The sequence below is a fragment of the Homarus americanus genome, unplaced genomic scaffold (assembly GCF_018991925.1).
Source record: "Homarus americanus isolate GMGI-L3 unplaced genomic scaffold, GMGI_Hamer_2.0 scaffold23578, whole genome shotgun sequence".
Lineage (NCBI taxonomy): Eukaryota > Metazoa > Arthropoda > Malacostraca > Decapoda > Nephropidae > Homarus > Homarus americanus.
The window spans coordinates 5,655,279-5,679,722 of record NW_024733231.1 but is presented as its reverse complement, the minus strand read 5'-3'; the positions used below and the strand labels follow the sequence as shown (position 1 = coordinate 5,679,722).

Genomic DNA, 24,444 nt, shown 5'->3' with positions numbered 1-24,444 from the left:
CCCCCCTAATTAACTCAGGTGTTCTTATAAAGGGGAGGGTGGAGAGAGTTAAAACCCCTCCCCCCTAATTAACTCAGGTAATCGTATATAGAGGGAGACTTAATATAGGAGACCAGGTGAGCACAGGTGAATCCATAGGTGTGTGAAAAGGTGTAACATAGTCAGGTGATAGTTAATTAGCATGGGTAGTTGGAGAGGTAATTAGTATGGGTAGTTAGATAGAGGTAGTTAGCATGGGTGTTTAACTAGTGGGGTAATTAGTATGGGTAGTTACATGGAGAGGTAGCTGGCATGGGTAGTTAGAGAGGTAATTAGCATGGTAGTTAGATAGAGGTAATAGCATGGGTAGTTAGATAGAGAGGTAATTAGCATGGGTAATTAGTAGGGTAATATAGATAGAGATAATTATTATGGGTAGTTAGAGATAATTATCACGGGTAATTAGTGGGGGATGGGGTAGTTAGCGAGGCGGAAAGCAGTTAGGTCAGTGAGCGGTGTTGGTGTTTGGACAAAACCATTTACCGTCGCCTGTTAGTTGACCACAGCCGGTCACCTCCACCAGCCCGTTACTCCACCACCACCCCCCACGCCCCTCCAGTCACCCCCGTTCCCTCCCACACACTATAAGTCACCCTATTCCCTCCCCCATCACCCCATTCTCGCCACCCTATCCCATCCCCATTCCCTCATCAATCACTACATTCCTTCCCTCACACCCCACAAACCCATTCCCTCCCCTTCGTCCTCAAAATCACCTTAACCCAACCTAACCCAACACAACCCAAACCAAACAAACCAATTTTTCAGCAGACAAAACTTGACTTGAACTGAGTGACCGTGGGAATTATTCTACACCCAGGAGGACCCACTGTTGTGTGGTACTTCAATTGGCCCCTTGGTATTGTTGGTTCATTGTGGTGTGTGGTCAAGGGGGTACAGATGATGGTGTCTGGGTGATGCAATGCTGTTATCGTGAGGGGGGGAGGGCAAGGGAGGGAAGGTGCAGGAGGGGGAAAGGGAAGGGGGACGTTAAGGGAGAAAGGAGGGAAGGATGATGCGAGATGGAGGTAGGGAGAGGGGAGGGAAGGATGGTGCAGGAGGGAGAAAGGGAGAGGGGAAGGAGGGAGGAAGTGATAGGAAAGGAGTGTGTGTGGAAGGGAAGGAGAGAAGATGGGAGGGACTGTGGAAGGGTACGAAGGAGTATGGAAGGGAGGGACGGGGTATGGAAGGGAGGGACGGGGTGTAGGAGGAAGGTAAGGTAGGGGGGGTCATTGATTTTATGGTAAATTTTTTTTAGTTTTGAATTATGTAATGGCAGCTCTTAGGGGCTGTATAATGTGTGTAACTGATGATGATGGTGATGATGGTGTGGATGATGGTGATGATGATGATGATGGTGGTGGTGGTGGTGGTGGTGGTGATGGTGACGATGGTGGTGATGATGATGATGGTGGTGGTGATGGTGACGATGGAGGATGATGATGATGATGGTGGTGGTGGTGGTGGTGGTGGTGGTGGTGGTGGTGGTGGTGGTGGTGATGATGATGGTGGTGTTGATGATACAGATGATGATGATGGTGGTGGTGGTGGTGGTGGCGGTGATGATGATCGTGACGGTGACGATGGTGGTGATGATGATGATGATGATAAGATGGTGGTGGTGGTGGTGGTGGTGGTGACGATGGTGGTGATGATGATGATGATGATGATAAAGATGATGATGGTGGTGGTGGTGGTGGTGACGATGGTGGTGATGATGATGATGGTGGTGTTGATGATACAGATGATGATGATGGTGGTGGTGGTGGTGGTGGTGGTGATGATGATCGTGACGGTGACGATGGTGGTGATGATGATGTGATGATAAAGATGGTGGTGGTGGTGGTGGTGGTGGTGACGATGGTGATGATGATGATGATGATGATAAAGATGATGATGGTGGTGGTGGTGATGACGATGGAGGTGATGATGATGATGATGATGATGATGATGATGGTGATGGTGATGATGATGGTGGTGATGGTGTGATGGATGATGATGATGATGGTGGTGGTGGTGGTGGTGGTGGTGGTGGTGATGGTGACGATGGTGGTGATGATGATGATGGTGACGATGGTGATGATTGATGGGGTTAATAGTGAAAAATGTTAATATCACATTTAGTCTAATTTATTTACTACTACTACTACTAAGCACCATTAATAAACACACACACACACACACACACACACACACACACACACACACACACACACACACACACACACAGTAAACAAAACACTCCCATTCGCCCTCACAAACAAAGACGCATCGTGTTGACATTATTCCCACCAATCAGGAAGAGTTGAAGAATACTGTCAAGTGTGACCCAAACACCACCTTATCTCTCTCTCTCTCTCTCTCTCTCTCTCTCACCAACCTTGTGGGAAAGATGTGGTGGCTCCCCTCTACCACAACTACCACCATTACCTGTGTGAGAGGGTGCACCACGCTGCCCACCTGCTTCAACACGCCCACTCACCTCTGGAGATTGTTCTGAGGTTATCGTGAACAGCTGGTAGTGTGTGTGAGAGAGGTGACAGTGTAGTTTCGGTTCGTGAGATTAACATTTGTATTCTGGGGGAGTCATTCTCTCTCTCTCTCTCTGTCGTTAATTTATAAAACGGAATAATGTATTGTCTTCATTATTATTATTATTGATTTTGTTATCATTATTATCATCATCATTATCATTATTCTCCCTCCCCTCTCACTCCCTAAGCCAAGCCATCCATCATCAGGTAAACACGGCACTAATTAGCCCATCCTCTCGACAGGTGTTGGAACAGGAGAAGCATGGCCTGAGACGCAAACTGACGGCGACAGAGAGCGAGTACGAGGTCAGGGTGCAGGAGTTGACTATAGACCTTCAGAATGTCAAGTAAGTTTTGGTGTGTGTGTGTGTGTGTTACAACGTTATAAGGCCGTGGGTACGTTTATAAGGCTTTTTCGTTACTTTATAGGGGATTTTGATGCTTAAAAGGCTTTTTATTCACTTTATAAGGCTTTTTTCATAATTGTAAGGCTTTTTATTCACTTGATAAGGCTTTTTTCATAATTGTACGGCTTTTTATTCACTTCTTAAGGCTTTATACTTACTTTATAGGGACTTTTCACCTTATAAGGCTTTCTATTCACTTCATAAGGCTTTCAGTATTAAATCACACCGTCACAAACCTAATATTCTTCATTTTGTTTATTCATTGCGTGATTGCATTGTTATTCTTTATTGCATTTTTACGTTATTGCAGTATTAAACAATATTACATTTTATTGCATTTTGCACATAATTTGATTTTATACGTTCTTGCACTGTTAGGTAATTGCATCGTAAAATTTACTGCATATTTCAGTTATTGCATTTTCTAATCATTGCATTTTCCACTATTTTATTTGAGCTATTGCATTTACTGTCAATGTTGTATTTTTACGTTATCATATTTTGTTATTGCATTTCTGTCACTTTAGTTTTGTTATTGTTATTATTATTATTTATCATTTCGCCATTTATCAGCTTCTTATTGCATTTTTGTTACTGCTTTTATAATTTTTTTATCATCAACTTGCTATTGCATTTAGCATTTGTCACATTTTATTTATTATTTATTTATTTGATTTATCGCTTCACTAATCAGCTTATCATTACATTTCTGTCACTGTATTTATCACATTTTAATTATTTCTTTATCGTTTATCATTTCACCATTTTTATTTTATTGCCTTTTATTCTATTATTTTCTTACGCTTCCCCAGGGCAGAGCTTCGGGCACAGTACGTGTGTGTATCTGGTACATTCCAAGCCATATTTAACCTCTTAAGGCTCCTAGTCTCTTAAAAGTCTCACAGTCTGCATCTTGTAGTCTCTTAAAAGTCTCACAGTCTGTATCTTGTAGTCTCTTAAAAGTCTCACAGTCTGTATCTTGTAGTCTCTTAAAAATCTTGCAGTCTGTATCTTGTAGTCTCTTAAAAGTCTCACAGTCTGTATCTTGTAGTCTCTTAAAAGTCTTGTAGTCTGTATCTTGTAGTCTCTTAAAAGTCTCACAGTCTGTATCTTGTAGTCTCTTAAAAGTCTCGTAGTCTGTATCTTGTAGTCTCTTAAAAGTCTCGTAGTCTGTATCTTGTAGTCTCTTAAAAGTCTCGTAGTCTGTATTTTGTAGTCTCTTAAAAGTCTCGTAGTCTGTATCTTGTAGTCTCTTAAAAGTCTCGTAGTCTGTATCTTGTAGTCTCTTAAAAGTCTCGTAGTCTGTATCTTGTAGTCTCTTAAAAGTCTCGTAGTCTGTATCTTGTAGTCTCTTAAAAGTCTCGCAGTCTGTATCTTGTAGTCTCTTAAAAGTCTCGTAGTCTGTATCTTGTAGTCTCTTAAAAGTCTCGTAGTCTGTATCTTGTAGTCTCTTAAAAGTCTTAGTCTCTTAAAGTCACAGTCTGTATCTTGTAGTCTCTTAAAAAGTCTCGTAGTCTGTATCTTGTAGTCTCTTAAAAGTCTCACAGTCTGTATCTTGTAGTCTCTTAAAAATCTTGCAGTCTGTATCTTGTAGTCTCTTAAAAGTCTCACAGTCTGTATCTTGTAGTCTCTTAAAAGTCTCACAGTCTGTATCTTGTAGTCTCTTAAAAGTCTCACAGTCTGTATCTTGTAGTCTCTTAAAAGTCTCGTAGTCTGTATCTTGTAGTCTCTTAAAAGTCTCGTAGTCTGTATCTTGTAGTTTCTTAAAAGTCTCGTAGTCTGTATCTTGTAGTCTCTTAAAAGTCTCGTAGTCTGTATCTTGTAGTCTCTTAAAAGTCTCGTAGTCTGTATTTTGTAGTCTCTTAAAAGTCTCGTAGTCTGTATCTTGTAGTCTCTTAAAAGTCTCGTAGTCTGCATCTTGTAGTCTCTTAAAAGTCTCGTAGTCTGTATCTTGTAGTCTCTTAAAAGTCTCACAGTCTGTATCTTGTAGTCTCTTAAAAGTCTCGTAGTCTGTATCTTGTAGTCTCTTAAAAGTCTCGTAGTCTGTATCTTGTAGTCTCTTAAAAGTCTCACAGTCTGTATCTTGTAGTCTCTTAAAAGTCTCACAGTCTGTATCTTGTAGTCTCTTAAAAGCCTCGTAGTCTGTATCTTGTAGTCTCTTAAAAGCCTCGTAGTCTGTATCTTGTAGTCTCTAGAAAGTTTCATAAAATGACTATCTCCTTAACAGTCTCGTAGTTGTTAATATTTTTACATTTATTTACTCTCTCTCTCTCTCTCTCTCTCTCCCTTCTCTCACCCTACCCACTTACTTACTCTCCTTCCTTCTCACTTACTTTCACATCTGTTCCATTACACCTTAGTCCCTCTCCCTTTTACCTTATAAGACTTATATCCTATCTCTTTACACACCGTTTCCTCTCCCTTTCTGTCCTTGTACTCACTTTACAAACTTCACCCATTCCTTCTCCCATCCTCTCTCTCTCTGACCCACTCACTCACCCTACCTCTTCCTTCCCTCCCTCCCTCTCTTTCTTCCCCCCCCCCTTTCCTCTCTCCCTCTCACTGACCCACTCACTTACTCTCCCTCCCTCTCACAGGGTCGACCTACACGAGCAGCAGGAGGTGGTCAAGCAGACTGAGAGAGAGAAGAGCCAACTCATTGACCAGCTTACTGAACAGAACCAGCGGCTCACCACCCAGCTCAAGGAGGTCAGTTAGGGTTACGATCAGGTCATAGGGGGTCAGTTAGAGTCAAGTAAACCACATGAGTCAGGGTTAAAGTACAGTACGTGACTCAGGGTCAAGTATAGTATGTGTCAGGGTTACGTCATGTCAGGGGTCAAGGAGGTCAGTCAGGGTCAAGTACAGTATGTGAGTCAGGGTTAAGTCATGTCAGGGTTCAAGGAGGTCAGTCAGGGTCAAGTACAATACGTGAGTCAGGGGTCAAGGAGGTTTTTCTTGGTATACTGACATGCTGACAGTGTTTATTTGAGTATACTGAGTGTTTCCTGTTCACAGTCGTCTAAATATGAGCAACAGTTGGAGCAGCAGCTACAGCACCTCCGAGACCAGTGTAACGTGAGGAAGTCTAACATGACGGAGCAGGTGTCTACATTGGAGGTGCTGAGAGATGAGGTAAGTACTGGAGGTGTAGGTGGTGAGGGAGGAGGTGGGTGGTAGTGTAGGTGGTGAGGGAGGAGGTGGGTGGTAGTGTAGTAGGTGGTGAGGGAGGTGGGTGGTGGTGTGGGTGTGGGGTGGGTGGTGGTGTGGGTGGTGGGGGGAGGAGGTGGGTGTGGTGGTGTGGGTGTGACCGGAGGGTGGGTGGTGGTGTGGGTGGGGGAGGTGGGTGGTGGTGTGGGTGGGGTGGGGTGGGTTGGTGTGGGGCAGGGGGGTGGGTGGTGTGGGTTGGGGGGGTGGGTGGTGAGTGTAGGTGGTGACGGAGGGTGGGTGGTAGTGTAGGTGGTGAGGAGGAGGTGGGTGTGGTGGTGTGGGTGGTGGGGAGGTGGGTGGTGAGTGGGTGGGGGTGGTGGTGTGGGTGGTGGGGTGGGTGTGGGTGGTGGTGTGGGTGGGTGGGTGGTGGGGAGGTGGGTGGTAGTGTAGGTGGTGAGGGAGGAGGTGGGTGGTAGTGTAGGTGGTGAGGGAGGAGGTACAGATGTTAAATTCAGTCTTGACATGGTAGGTTAACTTAAGTAATTTACAAAAAAAAAAGAATATAACAAACAAGTAAATATTTAACCACAATGCCATTATATCAGTCATATAAATTCATGATTCTTTTATATATATATATATATATATATATATATATATATATATATATATATATATATATATATATATATATATATATATATATATATATATATATATATATATATATATATATATATATATATGTGTGTGTGTGTGTGTGTGTGTGTATAGGAAAAATTTGATTTATTTACTTCATTTTCTGTCATGTTTTAATTTATCTGTATTACGATTGTTTTCCTTGGGTTTAAATTTATATCTCTTGTAGTATTTGTTAATCACAAGCTAAAGTATCATCATGGTAGATTATGATATATTTATTGACAAGATATCTTAACCTTGGTTAAAAACAGTTATAGAGGAAGCTGAGATTAAGATGTTAAATTGAGATTATACTCGGTAGGGTTTAGTATATTGAAGACAAAGATTTTAACATTAGCGATCACAGAATTTAAAAAGTTGGTAGGTTATGGTAAATTAACAAGAATGTGTATTTTTAACGTGGTCCTTGTTTCCACAGATCAACTTGCTCGCTGACAGAAAGATGGAGTTGGAACGACGGATAGACAGCTTAATAGATGAGAGGGAAGGTCTGAACTCGACCCTAGACGCCACGACTGATAGGCTGGTTATGCTGGAGAAGCAATCCAAGGAGCAGGAGGCCACGGTGAGTCACTGGTGGTGTTATTTGGGCCATGGTGAGTCCTGGGGATGTTATCATGGCCATGATGAGTCCTGAGGGTGTTATCGGGACCATGGTGAGTCCTAGGGGTGTTATCGGGACCATGGTGAGTCCTGAGGGTGTTATCGGGACCATGGTGAGCCCTGAGGGTGTTATCGGGGCCATGGTGAGTCCTGAGGGTGTTAATGGAGCCATGGCGAGTCCTAGGGGTGTTATCGGGGCCATGGTGAGTCCTGAGGGTGTTACCAGAGCTTTTATGAAGGGTACAAGAGCTAGTAATTTTAATAGATATATAAAAATAATAGCAGTATTTATTTAATGGTTAGTAGAATCACAGTACAGTCACCCCAAAAAACTATCTATACAAAATTGTGTAAAAAAATATGACAACGGACGAAGGATTTTGACAACCCTACCGAGACAACAGGAGTCACAGTGTTCATTCTGGAATTCATCGATCACCTCGAGTAGATTTTTGAGTGACTGCATTGTAAATTGCTATATAAAAGACGATGTTTGAGATTCAATTCGATCTCTTGTGCAGGTTGATCAAAAGGTCCCCGTATACCTACAGTAATTAACAGTATACGTATAGTTATTCTTTGTTATGTCTACATTGTTATGTACCTTGTTCTATTTAGAGTAAATGGAAACTGTATCCACTTTCGATATTAACCGAGACCATTTACTGTATATACTGTATTACTGTATTGTTAGTTATTGTAGGTGCACAGGGACTTTTTCATCACCCTGTCTGTTTATTGTCCATTTTTGTGTTTCTGTAACTTAACGTCTTGGTCTTACCCCGACCAGCTGTATTTCTCTTGTTTATTCTTCTCTGTTTTGATCTTATCTTACCTGACATTAACCTCGGGAACAGCTGTAGAAGAGAGAGAGGGACCTTGGCGACTATTTTCTTTATGTATATCTCATGTTTATTCTCCTGTATTGATCTCACCTTTAACCTAACCCGCGTGTCTCTCCCACCAGCTGCGTAACAGAGACAGGGATCTGACAGATTTGCGTCTCACCAATGACTCGCTCACGGATCGTCTGGAGGCCATCAGTAGGAACTCCTCCTCCCCCTCCATGGGTCACACCTCCCTCCAGATCGAGATTGACACGAGCGACCATGAAGGTGAGTTATGAGGGATAACTCTAAGGAAATACTAATTATTTTAACCCAGAAAAAATATTCATAAAATCTTAACTAAACGAATTATGATACAATACAATTATAGGATGTATTATGAAAGATACACTTAGCAAATACTAATCATTGTAACATAGAAAAAAAAAGATTAAAATTCTAACTAAAGGAACTATGGATGTGTTCATTATGACAAAGACTCTGCTAGATAAATTTAGGGTAGGAGTTGTTAAGGGGATATTCATGCTTGTTTGTCTTAATATAATAGACATTGAATGAATAAAAATACAGATAAAATAAAGAAAATGGGATAATGTGGTCTACAAATGAGACACCCTACTCTCCCTCTCTGTCCTGACACCTTTCACTATGGCCTCTCACCAGACCTCTCACTATGGCCTCTCACCAGACCTCTCACTATGGCCTCTCACCAGACCAGTTATAACGCCTCACTCTCCCACAGCGTCCCGGCCACACTCTCACCACAGCATAACAGAAAACCTGCTGGAGCTGGAGGAGTTTGAGTATGACGACCCCTTACTCTACCCCAGCACGGATGGCGACTCACTCAAGACGGTGAGTACCTAACCTAACCAACACCCACCTCGGCCTCCTTCCTCTCTCTCTCAATGCATTTCTTTGTACTGTAATCCTCAAGGTACCTCCCATATATTGTCAGTTATCAGGTGTCAGTTGCCTCTGAAGATATCTTGAATAAAGAAAGCTAAGTACTCCGTTGTTTTGTTTCCCGTGATTTTATCAAGATTTATCTTATCCGTTTTCATTGTGGATTTACATGATATATATATATATATATATATATATATATATATATATATATATATATATATATATATATATATATATATATATATATATATATATATATATATATATATATCTTGTCCTGTCATGTATATATTGAATTATAATGCTCTGTGCTTCAGCCATTACTTCACTACTTAGAAGCACGTTAAATGTAAAGTCTCTGTTTTTGTTGATATCTGTCCAGTTAATATTTTTCAGATCATGTGAAGATTAGGCACCTTAGCTTATTACCCCTGGTGGTTTAACACCCCGAAGTTACCTGGTTTATACAGAGATAGAGAAATGGTTTATACAGAAATAATCACTTGGTATATTCAAGTGAATTTAGCTGGGGTACCTAATCTTCATGTGTGTGTGTGTTTTATAAAGTTTATGTAAAAATCTTCTCTTGGGATAAAATCTTAGATGATAAAATTATTAGTTTTTAGTTAATGCCACATATGTAAAAATCACTGTTTGTGTTTCTTTGGCTCACCTGAAGAATCTTCAACCCCAGTTTATTTCACCTGAAGATTAACCACCCTTACCTAACTATAGCCTAACCTGATCTAACCTAACCAAACCTAATCTAACCATAGCCTAACCTAACTCAACCTGACCTAATCTAACATAATCTAACCAAACATAACTTAATCTTATCCAATGTAACCTGACCTAACCTAACCTGACCTAACCAAACTTAACCTAACCTTATCCCCACAATAGTGTTAGGGTGGTTAATCTTCAGGTGAAATAAGCTGGGTGGTGATTCCTCATGTTAACCGTTTATTTGCTTCGACTGAGTTATTCTCTATATATGTCAATGTGTTTATATATTAATAACTCAGGGAAATGTTTATACTGTGTTTACATAACGATCCAAATTATAATCTATCGGTTATATTTCTTCACTAATTACTTTTCTGGTTTTAAATTTACGTGTTATGATAAAGTTGTGGTTTTTGCATACTGGTTCAATAAATGCCTTGTTGGTAGTCGCTTTAGCAGTAGCAGTAGTAATAGTAGTTTGCATTGGCTACACACACACACACTGGCCGCCCCAAAACAATATCATGTTGACTCTGGACCTCTTGATAATGCTCTCATAACCTAAATAAGACTATCGATATATGAGGAACACTATACAGTACTGTACCACAATTAACATAAGCACCCTGATACTGTATATACACAATGGAAGTTTCTCAAAGTCATGATTCACCTTGCAACATTATCAGTGTTGTAGATGGAACACAGGAGAGAGTGTTTCACGTATACTGTATAAGTATTGCCTGTGTTGTAATTAGCTGTGTGACGATCATTGCTTTAGCTAATACATAGAAAGCAACACAAATGCATGTCGTTGTTGTTTGTGTTGTGTTGTTGTTGTGTTGTCTGTGTGTGATTTTCGTGTCTAATATCTGTTCCTTTGTTTCTTTTCAAGGGCACAACTTCTGTAAGTGACACCACCACCACCACCACCACCTACAGTTGTAATAGGCTTACTGTAGCAGCACCAAAGACTCAGTAGTAGTAGTAGTCTGTGTTAACCTAACCTCACCTTACCTAACCCAACTTAACCGAACCTAAACCAACTTAGCCTCGTTTAACCTAAGCTAACCCCTTCCTCTTCCTCTCAACAGATAAACTTTATTTTCCCTCTGTATCACCTGATCATTGATATAATTCTTCTTGTAGTGGAGTCCGTTATATGGAGGTTTCACTGTATATAGAAGTGCTTGTAGTGCTTGCTAAATGATGCCCCAACACACACTCACACATCAAAGATTACATATATAAACACTTAACAAACTAGTAAGTATATTTAGAAGGTTATTAATCACTCAGGGAGACTATAATGTTTACAGTATTAATTAACACACATCATCTTCAAACATTATGGACAGATCTATTTCTTATATATTTTAACATGTTTATATATATATTTTATAAGATTACAGGGTACAGTATATAATGTAAGTCTAAGTATTTTGTGGTTGAAATTTGAATGCACTAAGAGAATAAAATTGACTCTTCTTTCATATTAAGCTCCATATACAGTATAGTGAAACCTCCATATAACGGATTTCTCTCTTCCTTATAATCCGTTAGATGGAGGTTTCACTGTAGTTATTATTACCTCTCAATGACCTCACCTAACTGCCTAACTAATAATTAATGTCATTAACTTCACTTATCATGTTATTATAGCTTATGTTTACCTGTGAGCCAACACATATTACACTACACCCCTTCATGCCTCGGGTCAACACAACTACACCCCTTCATGCCTCGGGTCAACACAACTACACTACACCCCTTCATGCCTCGGGCCAACACAACTACACTACACCCCTTCATGCCTCGGGTCAACACAACTATACTACATCCCTTCATGCCTCGGGTCAACACAACTACACTACACCCCTTCATGCCTCGGGTCAACACAACTACACTACACCCCTTCATGCCTCGGGTCAACACAACTACACTACACCCCTTCATGCCTCGGGTCAACACAACTACACCCCTTCATGCCTCGGGTCAACACAACTACACTACACCCCTTCATGCCTTGGGTCAACACATAATTACCTTGATGAGTATTGTAGTTACGTTGTTGGAGATGTGTGTACAGTGACCCCTCCACTTAACGAACTTTGATATAAAGGACTAATCTCTTATATATAGTTTGTTAGAAGGAGTTTTCTTATATAACAGACTTTTCTTATATAATCCATTATAAGGGAAATTTCATATACTATAATGGACTACCCGTCTCATACAGTCCGTTAGAAGGTTTCATATATAACGTACTTGGATATAACGGACTAACCTCACACATATAGTCCGTTAAATAGAGATTTCATTGTACTGTACTGTACCTTTTAGATGTATCGTGTTTCCTACTGTGTTTCCTTGATGTGTTTTAACTGAGTGCTGTACATCGAAAACGCTTTATTGACACCTTGGCTTTTATTGATAATGAACCAATTAGAATATTCACATCCTTATATGACACCACAAACATATCCGTCATTAGAGGCCTCGACCAATCAACATATTTGTTGACTTAAATGACGCCATAGATGCTAAAAGAACATAGCACATCACTGTCTTAGAGGCCTCGACCAATCAGCATATCTGTTGAATTAAATGACGTCATATATGCTAGAAGAACATAAGCACGTCACCTTGCCTTACCACCTCTTACCTCCCACAGCTGCGTCAGGAGGTTGTGGATGTGATCGGACAGGTTCGTGTTATGATCGATCAGCTGAGACACCGACGCAGGAACTCCCTCACTTCACTCTCCACCAACTCCTCTGATGAGCTCACGCCTGATAAACTGAAGGTATATCAGTTACGGTGTATTGAACTCTTATTTGAGGGAGTCTTCCATATTTAACACCTGTAAATAACAAATTGAAATACAGTCATAACATCATCATTATCATTACCATCGTCATTATCATTACTATCATCATCATATTTGTATCAGATCACTTCTAGTTTAAGGTCTCCCGCATATCTTTCATTATCATCATCATTCATCATCACCATCATCACCATTATCATCATCATCATTCATCATCATCATCATCATCTTCATCACCATTATCATCATCATCATTCATCATCACCATCATTACCACCATCACCCTTGTTTCAGACCACTATATAATATGGGGGGTAATTATATTCTCACCCTCATCAAACACCCTATTATTCTTACAGCCAATCATACCCTCCATCACTTATATAAACCCTGTGACCTGTCAACCAATCACATACACCCTTGATGACCCCCTCCCCCTACAGAACGGCGTGCTTGGTTCTGTGTTCCACGATTTAAAAGGTTTGGTGAGGGACTTACTACGGCGTGAGGCCCAGGGTCAGTGTGGGTCCTGTGGCCGCGGGGAGGACAGGGTACAGCTGGAGCAGGAGGTCCACCGAGCTCTTGAGGCCGTGGATAAGCTCAACATAGAGCTCAATGACGTCAAGGACAAGCTCAAGGCTAAAGTAAGTCTCGGGTGTAGAGTTTAAAGAGTATTAAGCTTATACTGAAGCTAAAGCTTATGGTGTAGAGCTTATAGTGAAGAGAGTACAAATCTGTAATTTTGTTGGTTAATACCTAAAGTATAGATAGCTAGAGATATGACTTTAATGATGTCAGTAATGTTGATGATGTCACTGATGTTCATGTTGATGTTTCAGGGTGAGGAAGCAGCTGAGTTGGGCCACCAGGTCACTCTTGGAGAGGCCCAGATGAAGGCCGTGGCTGAACAGAGGGACAACCTCAAGCACGACCTCGAGAACACACACTTGGCCAAGGACGAGCTCATCAAGAAGGTGAGTGGGAGGGAGGAGGGAAGAATGATGGAGAAGGAGAATGGAAAGAGAGAGAGAGAGAAGTAGGAGAGGATGAAGGGAAGAAATGTAGGAGAGAAAGATGAAGAGATGGAGGAAGGAATGAAGGAGAGATGGAGGAGGGTACAAAGGAGAGAAGGAGGAGTTAGGGGGAGCTTGAAGGAGGGATAGAAAAGGGATGAAGGAAGGTTGTTTGGAAAGGAGGGAAGAGGGAGAGAGGAGGGTAGTCAATGAAATGAAAGGAGTAGGGAGGGATGGTAAACACATAAAAGGAGGAAAGAGGTATGGAAGAGGAGGAATGAAAGGTGAGACAAGACAGTAAGAAGGAAGGGAGGAAAAGTGTAGGGTACAGAGAGAATAAGTGAGAAGGATGGAGTATAAGCAAGAAACTCAAGAGAACAAAGTGTAGTAATAGAGAGAGAGTGAAGACAGAAGAAGAAAGATGAAGAAAAGAGGAAGAGGAAGTGGGTAGGATGGGTGAAGAGAGGAGTCTGTATTAGAATGGGTGTGAGAGAGAGAGACCCACTAACTCAGCACCTCCCCTTCAGGCGTGGGACATGAGAGACAACGCCGTGGCTCGCAAGAATGCCTGTGAGATCGAGTTGGCGAGGACGAGGATCGACGTCATGCAGATCAACTCCCAGCTTATGGAGGCCATCCAGCAGAAGGTGGAGCTCTCTCAGCAGCTGGAGCAGTGGCAGGTGGGTGTCTTAGGGCACGTGGATGTCCTAGGGTAAGTGGGTGTCCTAGGGTAAATTGATATAATTATTAGGGTTATTCCATGTCACTTTTATTTAGTTTTCATTGCCATTTTCACCAATTATTGTCGTTTTGCTTGTTATTATTTACATTTTGGTTTAATAGTAATTACCATCATTTGATGTAAATTTTTTGTTAATAGAATCATCGTACATAATGTGTTAGCACATTAGTCCAAGCAAACTGTTAATAAGACGACAAAAAAGTTATTGATATTACTAAAAAATGAGGATAAGAATCGAAACTAGTAATAAGACTCGAAAATATGAATCACTGTATTTTGTTATTGTTGAATTGATCTTTTTAATTTGTTATTAGTAGATGAGTGATATGAATTACTGTATACTTATAACATGTGGGGTGAATTTACAATGTTGTTGTGTTGACAGGTGGATATGCAGCAGCTCTTGGACGAACAGATGCGACGAAAGCTGAGCAAGATGGAGATGGGAAACACTGCCGCCGCACGCCATGCCGCCACCGCTGCCAACGCCAGTGACTCAGACTCCTCCTGTAGTGGCAAGACCTCCCCCAGGAAGAACTCTCGCCTCTTCTCCATCCTCACCACCCTCAAGCGGTAACCTCCAACGCTCTCTTACCGTCACCCTTGTCATCATCGTCAACCCTCCTCTCCACATATCATCATAATTCACCAGCATCAAATTCGTCTTCGACAGCAGCAAAATGTCTTAACGAGTTTCTCTTCTCGTCTCTGACAGCACCAGAACGTATCAAACAACTTCTGCAGTCACCGTCGTCATCGTCGACCCCTTCCTCGTATCCTCATCCGCAAAAGCACCATGTGCTGTTTGTCTTTGATAGTCTCTTCAACAGGAGATAGTCTCCAACACCTTTTCTCTAATTTTTAAAAGTACCATATTCGTCTACAACACCCTCTCTGGTGGTGATTTTCATCATTGTCATCTCCTCACTTCATGTCATCAACTCCAACACTAGAATCTCTTCTATCACCTACGAGGGCGACCAACATCAACAGATCCTCCGCTGGTGGAGACACCTTACGGCTGGTCAGAGAAGCTTTTGTGTCATCGTGCAAGTACTGGATAGTGTCGAGTCGCTGCCTGCACGAGTCCAAGACGACGAATCTGGTTGATACTGATATTTAACCTGTTTCCATAACAAGTGATACAAAAGGTTAGCACATAATAGTGTATCTATAGGCAGCATAGCATATTGTGTTCAAACTTAGTAACTCTCAGAGGGTTGTCTTCTATAAGTGTCAGAGAAGAGATAGTTCCCGCCTCACAACTCACATACTAACCAGTTGTGTTCGACCTGATTTACACATAGCGTTCACAAAACCATTTTATGTTCTACAGGATGCCAGGATATTCACTTGTCAGTGGGAAGATGCGTTGAAACCTCCTATTCCTCAATGGGTATTTCCTTTGTTATCGAGAAGTTAAAAAGTGTTCCAATGTATTTCCCGTCGGCTGAGACTTTTCCAACGCCCTGTTTGTGTCCTAAGTTATTCTCAGTCACTTTCAGCATGTCAGTAAAAGATGTTTTGGATACTGCATTTTAATAGAATATATGTGGGTGTGTCTGTGTGTGGGTGTATCTATGTATGTATGTGTATCTATCTGTGCATGGTGTACCTATATGTATGTGTGGGTGTATCCATGTGTGTGTATGGGGCAGTGTTCCGAACGGAGTGGTCATGTTCAGCAGGTATCGTCGTGAGGGCTGCTCGTGGTGGCTGGGGTCCTAAGCTTTAATCCTGTAGTTTTTGTGTCAGCCCTGAGCGTGTCTTGATTTAATTAACTTTGTTGATGTGTGTTGAAATTCTGAAGGAAAAGGGTATTGAAATCTGAAAGTGTTAAAATTTTAGTGTTGAAACCTGAACGTTAAAATCTGAAAAGGTTTAGAATCAGATATATTAACAAATCGAAATCCTTGATGCGAGTAAACACATTTGGCCGTAAACTAAAACAGTGCTTATTATGCCTTACAGATTCACTTAAGATACAGTGACACTCTTCTGTGTTTTAATGATCTGAGAGAAAATGTGTACTGTACGTATTGTGACTGGATAGATTTATAGAAACAAATATATATATTATATATTAATAATAGTAAAGTTATATTAGTTCCGATACATAGCTGTGATATAATGAGCTGTACTTGGCTTAAAATGAGTTATATAATTCGTGTGTGTGTTTGTGTGTGTGTGTGTAGCGACAAACATCCTAGTCTATACAGAACTGATAAATATGTCAGTATAATGTTTTACACTGATTTAAGATATTTTAATAGGTAATTGATCAAATTGGCCCCATTCTCCATAGTCCCCAGCTTAACCATTAGGATTGGGGGCTCGGTCTTAATGGATCCTAATCCTTATGAGACCCTAATCCTGGTGGGGAGATTAGGGTAATAGATTAGGGCCTGTTTGATTTACGACCCATACACGTAGAAACTTTTTGTCGTCTTCGTTGAATTCGTCTTTTCTGTTCCAGATTTTAGAGTGTAAGAATTTGTATATAATCTTTCCAGTTTGTCTTTAATTCTTCGTGATGTGAAGGTAACTCGCTTTTTATTAGAACCACCTGGAGCCCAGAATGAATTTCATTTTAAAGTTGTAAAACTGAAGATTTAGCTGCATAGACTCTACTGTTACCATGTTAGAGTGCCTGATGCCAGTCCCCACCCCTCTAGGGAGATGACCTGGACAAAAGTTGACCCAAAGGATGGTATTTCTCGGGGTAGTTAAGCCAGTGTGATAGGCTAACTTCACCGCTGTATGTACTGTAGTTTGGTATAATTCACGTTCATGCGGGCACTCTTTGCCTTGATTGGTTATCCTTGCCCACCATGGTATCTGATTTTTTCCTCCCACACTTAACAATTTTACCTGATTTAACCTACTCTAAGCCTTATAACCTAACCTTATAATGAACGTAGACTCTAAGAGTGGGAGGGGATACTAGCTGACGTCCTGGTAGGCACAGACCAATCAGCACACGGCACACCCACATGAGCGTGGATATCGTGTCCTAGTCGGCCAACTTGTCCAGCATCCTGTCTTTATTTCATCACTCGTAAGCTTATTTTCCTTGATGCTCGATTTTCCTGCGATAGAATTCTAGTGTCTATCGGTCTCAGGAAGTACGGGAAAGTCACCTTCTTAATATTTTACTTTACTTATAAGTTAGATGTCGATAACAACCAAAAATATATATTTTATTTGCAACTTAGCCAGGGCAGGTGATGATGTCATCCTATCCACAACGGGATAGGAGTTGCTCGTTTGTTTTATAGGCGTCGAGTTACTGTGTCCTTCTTCTCTTCATATTTTGTCTCAAAATCTTTTCCTCTTTTTTTCTAGTTTTCTCATCTGTTTATTCAATCTTTTTGTTTAGTCCCATTTTAGTTTTATCTTCCTCCTCGCCTCCGTGTTGTTAGGTCAGTTGTGTATGTCTATTTAAGTACTACTCACAAGGTACAAGCACAGTAACCCTATATACAGTGGCAGCCATCCTTAGACATTAGACTCAACTGGTCAGCACAAGGTTGGACCATTACCTACACATTATCTACCATTTAGCTTTATTACCATTATTATTATTATTTTGATGATAACGCATAATATCCACTTAATATCACATATTATTATAGAATTTGCGTAATTTTTTTGTTTTCAACTTGCCTAAAATAAAACAACTTGAAACATGGTGATGGCCACTGTGTTGAAAATTATTTTACCACCACCTGGCACAGTTAAAACTATATTTTAATCATGAATATAACAAATTTTCCCTTTATTACCATTTATCTTAATTCTTTCTCATTGTGTCTTTATCATAGATACATAAATGAGCTCCTACTCTTGACATTCCATTAGATTTAGTTCAATAGGTTAAGTTCGGCGTTTAAGGTTCAGTAACAAGTTAAAATATTACATCAGAGGCAATTCCTGATGATCGTTTCGTCACATTTTTTTTCCTGTGTAAATAAACTCAGTCTGTACATAATAGCATGAATGATCCTTTGAAGGGAAAAATTAATTAAGAAATGAGATAGAGAAATGAAACTTTGCCTGGGTATTTGTTCACACCGGAGGATTGATATAATTTATTACTTATTGTTATTTAGATACAGTAATTAGATTTAATACAGAAGTGCTATTATATTTAACGGTTTAACTTGACCATTATAGATTTCAAATTTATGTGTTATAAGACTTGAGTGTATGAGACTTATTTAATTTTGAAACAATAGATTGTATTATTAACTTCTGTGTGATCATTTACTCCAAAGATGTTACTGCACTGTATATTTAATCACAACTATTAGAAACTCTGAATATGGAAGAAAAAAAAATTCTAAAGTGGATTATTTTAGTGTCCTCCCTACATATCCTCCATTTTCTACACCTAGAATCATGTAGGGGGAACTTAGATCCAGAAGACTAGCGTGTATGTGTGGCTAGAGAGCACCCGTCGGCCAAACTGTGACTGGTTGGAACATGACATTACGTTTTTTTAAGGTCAGATTAGGTTTTTTAGTGAGATCTCAAGTTATACTGAGGCGATGAATACTTGATCTGTATTTAAAAACATCACGTCATGCCAATCTTATAATCCCAGCTTGACAGGTGTTCACTAGCCGTGCCTTCATTGTGTCACATTATTTTTTCCATAGGATATCCGGTATTGGATTCTCAAAGGCATGTATGTTTAAGTTTCCCCGTAACTGGTGATGTAAGAATACATCTACCAGGCAGACTTGAGCAACAACACTGAGATGAAGCCACCGTGGCATCCAATCTGCACTGAGACTTGTACTTGGATGCATTTCCTAATACCTAACAATTACGGGAAGAAAGTAATTACGACAGGTTGAGAATCTAGCAACTGGTACTTATTTTACTTTTAAGAGATGATTCTGTCATTGCACTACGATGTTAGGTGTTAGTGGTCGTGAGGCAACACAGTGGTATGTATATTAAGAGAAACAAAATGGAAATGCCTTAGCTGATTTACCTATCCGTCCAGCAAGTGTCGCATTACCTCTCGTGGAGATTATTGGTAAGTGTGTGTGTGTTATCAGGTACACCGACAAACCAAAGGATTGCATAGCATATACCTGAAAATAAAGGTTCTCCAGTAGAATCGAGATGTTGTTAATAGATGCTAACACGGCATCCAGCCCAGAGATGTGTAATAATATATAGTCTCCAACTCACGTGTAATATTATGTGTTGTGGGTCAAACATGATCACAGCCCACCTGCAACACAAATATCAAGGGATTCTCTAAGCTACGTACGTTAAATACTTTCATTAATTTGATGTAAGAATGAATTTAACTTGTTCACTTAACATGGTGACATAGATGTTGGCTAAACTTGTGTATAAATCACGCTGACACTACTGTAAGAGTTGTTTTCCCGTATGGGCAGTTAATCTCTCTAACTTGACGTACGGATCTTGGAGACTCCCATGGCCCAGACTGTTAAGGAACTCGTAGTGTCCACTTGTGTGTTAAGACACGTGAGTTGATGAAGCATCTGTATGCTAGTGCAATAAAACTGTAGAATGAAGGTTACCTGTTCTTTGTCTACCCTCTTGTTGATACAGTGTGGCTGTTAAGGCTGCAGCAGCTGAGTACAGTATACCTGTCCTTAAAGTGGTTGCTTTGTTCCAGGAGCATCTAAGTTTGCAGATAGGGAAGTGAGGGCAGTGCCGGCCACCTGCCTCCCTGTGTACCGAAGGCCTTTCCAGAGATTCTCTTCGTTAATGATGCTGTCGATTACATAAGGTATATACTCTTCAAGGTAAGGTTTTATTACAAAAATACCTGTACCTACTTCTTTACATTCTACTCATCATCTAACGCTCAAGTTGGCTCACCTTTTTATATCTATTCGCAACTTCATGTTTCACTCTGAGTAAAAGAATATTACCAGACCTTTTTATTCTCTACACAATGTACTGTACTGTACTGTATACCACAAGTCCAGAAAATTTGGAGGACAAACTTTTTCGGAGTGAGAGTTGTGAACACTTGGTACAATCTGCCAGAGAGTGTTGTGACGGCACCGAGTGTGAGCTGTTTCAAGACCAGACTTGACCAGCACTGGAGCAGGTTCAGATACATTCAGGAGCCGGTGCATGCCCAGTACTTGCCAACAGTGCGTAATAGAGACGTGGCCTACTGCCCGAGCTGCTAACGAAGATAAAAAGTAAAAAAAAGCCAAATGTTCTCAAAAGAGGGGAAAAGGTTAGTGACCGTTAAATTTCAGTTAATTTATCATTTCACCACTAATGTTTGTAGCCATTCGGGTGGCAGGTCTCTGTTACTTCATTGTGAACTTGATTGTCCAGTAGCATCCATCAGTAACCCCTCTACTTTAGAGTTGTTTCTATTGTAATTTTATCTCTTCATGTGTACAATTTGGAATGCAGGAAACCATTAGAAGAAAATAAGAGCACGGTTTACATTTGTACGTGCGATAGTGGTCTGTGTGTCGTTGATCATCGGTGTATGAGGCGAAATGCAAAGTTAAATTGGCTGTAACTTTTTTCCTATTAATTTACGACAATTTTGTGTTGTATATCTGAAAAGAGGAGGTAGAACTACCCCTAAAATAATAAAGGGGGTTCCTCAATGGGCCTTAAACTGCAACTTAACTAAGTCATTTGAAAGCACATATCCACGAGCATTTATAATAAACTTAGGATATACTGTAGTTAGGGATCTGTCACTCAGTTCCAAAATGGGAGCAAATACCCTTTTAACCCCTGCATTTTCCTTCCATATAACATAGTAGTAGTCAATATTGTGTTTGAGTAGTTGTTTCAATGTTTGTAATACTGTATACATTTTCTACTGCAATTGTGAGAAAATTTAAAGATAACTGAGTAAAAAAAATATGTAATTTAGTGGTATTCTCCAGGTCTTTTACGTTCAGCCACCTTTAACTTAGTTGATGCTCATATTTATCATTACTTAGACAGTCTAAAGTAAGTTTCTTCGGGGTACTCCAGTTTCCTTCTGTACTGACACTGGGCAATATAGTTGCTAACAATACCAACAAAGAACAGCCATACTGCCGAAACGACTAGTAAGGTGATAAGTGGTGAAATTATAAATAATAAAAATATATAATTAAATGACTACCGATGGCAGAGAAAGTAAAATCAGCGAAAAATACTGGAGTTACCGTTAAAAATGCAAATTTTCTAGAGAAAACGAAGGACTAGTGTGATTTATGGCTTGTCCAATAAATGGCGGGAGTATCGTTGTCGTAAGGAAAATATGAGAGTTTTAGTACCTTATAACATAACCTTGGACAAAACAGTATTCAAGATTTGTTTTTAATATTTACTGCATCTCTACTCGCACCCAACCATATACAGTATATGGAGGAGATAACATGAGACACAGTACAGTGCTACACAAGACAAAACGCCCCTCCAAAACCAAGGAATATCTAATACCTACTTTCATGAGCTTAGAGACTTCAACTCAAGGTAATTAATAATTATTACAGTAGTGTCCACGACTGGTTCACATTTCACTATAAAAATGCTAAGAAAAAATGAGCAATAGATGAGTGATAGAAAAACAACATTGAAATTAATTAATAATTCCCCGAAGCCTCACCGCCAGAGTGAGTCACATCGAGGAAGCCATTTGTCGAAGCTTTTACCACAAGACCCAAGCGGAGATTACATGGAACCTAAACTGCAGCAGCAAATTTGTACACTCCAGAGTGTAATGTAAGAATACATTAGATATTTTTGTGTTTCTTAGCTGTTCATTCATGCTAAATTCAGACAGTTTAGTGATTATTTGTTTGTGTTCGCCGAGGGGTCAAGGTGAAGGCATCATGGCGCCGCGTTTTAGCCGCAGACCGAGACATAAACATTGACATAGTGGAGGGGAATTGGTCTAATTTTGGGCCAAAAATATTAACCTCTGAATTTGTGTAAGTGTTGCTGGTCATATACCGTACTATAAGTTCGTCTTCGGTATGAAACATTTTCACTTTCTTATTACCGTTTAGTAAATTCAGAAAAACCTGTCATTTGGACCTTAGACGTGAAGACCACACTCAAGGTTGTAATAAATATTTATTTTAATAGCATCCATATATATATATATATATATATATATATATATATATATATATATATATTTTTTTTTTTTGGTAACGTGTAAAAAGGACTTCTCATGTTTGTGTGGGAGGTAGGGTCTTTCATTATACGGGCGCAGATCGCCAGTGCTAACGAATAATAACGTTTGCCATTGAAAGAACAATGCAAATATTTCGATAAGAAACATAAATATGTTTACGTTGCATAGAAAGATCACATCAGACGTTTTGCTCCAAAATTGATTATCAGACAAATTGGTCGTGACATTCACTACGCTATCAGGTGCGAGCTTATTTGTTCCACACATTGATAAGTTGGCTTCTGTCTCCCACGCTTCTAGGCATCGTATTTTTTTCCTGTTCTAAACACCAGAAAGTGATACTAGTCCGGTCTGGTGCTTATAGACTAGGTTGCCACACCAACAACGAAACGACCACAAGTCAAACTTTGCGTAGATTTCCCGCAGACTTTCACTACCGAGAATAAAAGATTACAGTAAATTATAACGTTGTCCACACGAGTATTTTTTCGGACGTGGGATTTTGTCTGTCGCCCTGGACCAAATGATAATAATAATATAATTAAATTACTCGTGTACAGTATTTGAAAGAAAATTTTCTGGCGGGATTGTTTTTTTTTTTTTTTCGTTTGAGATCAAGTGATGAAAATAATACACGTGTTAGAGATTTTGAGGCCAACATATTTAATGATATATTGAGAATGTAATAGGCTATTAGATTGAAAAGTCAGTGCCATTAAGAGAGCTCAGGCTCTCAATTGGCTCAGTCATGTCAATACGTTTTGTTGTTATCGACTATTTTTCTGTGTAAATAAACTATTTCAATATTAATTTCAGTACCACCTTCATGATACTGTCACCACACGAATATTAATGTATTTGTGAATAATGCCTTACACGTGTACAGTCGGCAAGAGATGTTCTCGAACGTTTTAAGCGAATACAATATGACAAAACGAACGAGAAATCTGAGATCCACAGTGCTCATTCTGAAATCTGTCGTGCCGAGCTGTTCGAGAACTTCCTTTTGCCGACTGTATACTGTACAGTACTTGGTAAAAAAAAAAGTATGTCCAGTTGTGTCCGATGAATTTCGAAATGATAACGGACTAATGTGTGTATGTATGGTGAAGTCTCCATGTGTTCCCTTTCATTAGGATATAAATCATATAACATTATTGTTATTATTAGCATGATTTTTACAATAGTATAACGCCAGTAGCCGTGTTAATAGATTAATGAATATTTGTATCATGTTATAATTTAATATTTCTTTGTTGATATCTGAGAATTGGGTACATTAGTGTACCATTTGATCGCAAAGCATAATAAATTGTACAGTATTTGCGAGGGAAACTTTTGACCGGCTAGTCAGCTGATCCAGACACAACAAACCATCTCAATTGTACCCTCCACCACCTCCCTCTCCCCCTTCCCAAGATTCAGATTTGCGTCCCCCACTTCCCTCATTTCCTGACCAATGGCAGTATCCATGACCTCTGAACCCTTTGAAGAAGATACGAACATTTTGTATACGATGAGAGGATGTACTGTATCTTAACACCAGCCTTCCTTTCTACAGGTTCCTCGTCGTTGTCTGCAGAAAGTAAGCCAATTCCTGTTGCTGTAACTCTTGCGATGAGTGAGCAGCTTCCGACCTCTTTCCCTCACCTACTCGAGGAGCTTTCAGTCACGTCTTTACGCTAACGTGATGGAGGGTAGGAACTTGTTGACAGACTGGTTGGTGGTGTGATGAGTGTCCTGTGGCACCCTTGAGATATTTATGGCTCGTGGATAGTGA

At 40.0% G+C, this 24,444-nt stretch overlaps 1 protein-coding gene across 2 annotated transcripts in view; it reads left to right on the top strand.

Annotated features, from left to right (window-relative positions):
- The window catches only part of LOC121869625 (bicaudal D-related protein homolog), a 110,689-nt gene extending 90,620 nt beyond the window's left edge, over positions 1-20,069 (top strand). The window contains exons 2-13 of one of the 2 annotated variants that reach the window (XM_042371109.1): positions 2,817-2,920; positions 5,578-5,689; positions 5,999-6,115; positions 7,251-7,397; positions 8,403-8,550; positions 9,026-9,138; positions 10,814-10,825; positions 12,593-12,724; positions 13,192-13,392; positions 13,588-13,722; positions 14,289-14,441; positions 14,889-20,069. In XM_042371109.1, coding sequence (XP_042227043.1) covers positions 2,817-2,920; positions 5,578-5,689; positions 5,999-6,115; positions 7,251-7,397; positions 8,403-8,550; positions 9,026-9,138; positions 10,814-10,825; positions 12,593-12,724; positions 13,192-13,392; positions 13,588-13,722; positions 14,289-14,441; positions 14,889-15,080 — 1,566 coding nt within the window. In that variant the 3' untranslated portion in view covers positions 15,081-20,069. The remainder of the gene's footprint in view (positions 1-2,816; positions 2,921-5,577; positions 5,690-5,998; positions 6,116-7,250; positions 7,398-8,402; positions 8,551-9,025; positions 9,139-10,813; positions 10,826-12,592; positions 12,725-13,191; positions 13,393-13,587; positions 13,723-14,288; positions 14,442-14,888) is intronic. The other variant, XM_042371110.1, reaches the window with a different exon arrangement.
- The last annotated feature ends 4,375 nt before the right edge of the window (positions 20,070-24,444 follow it).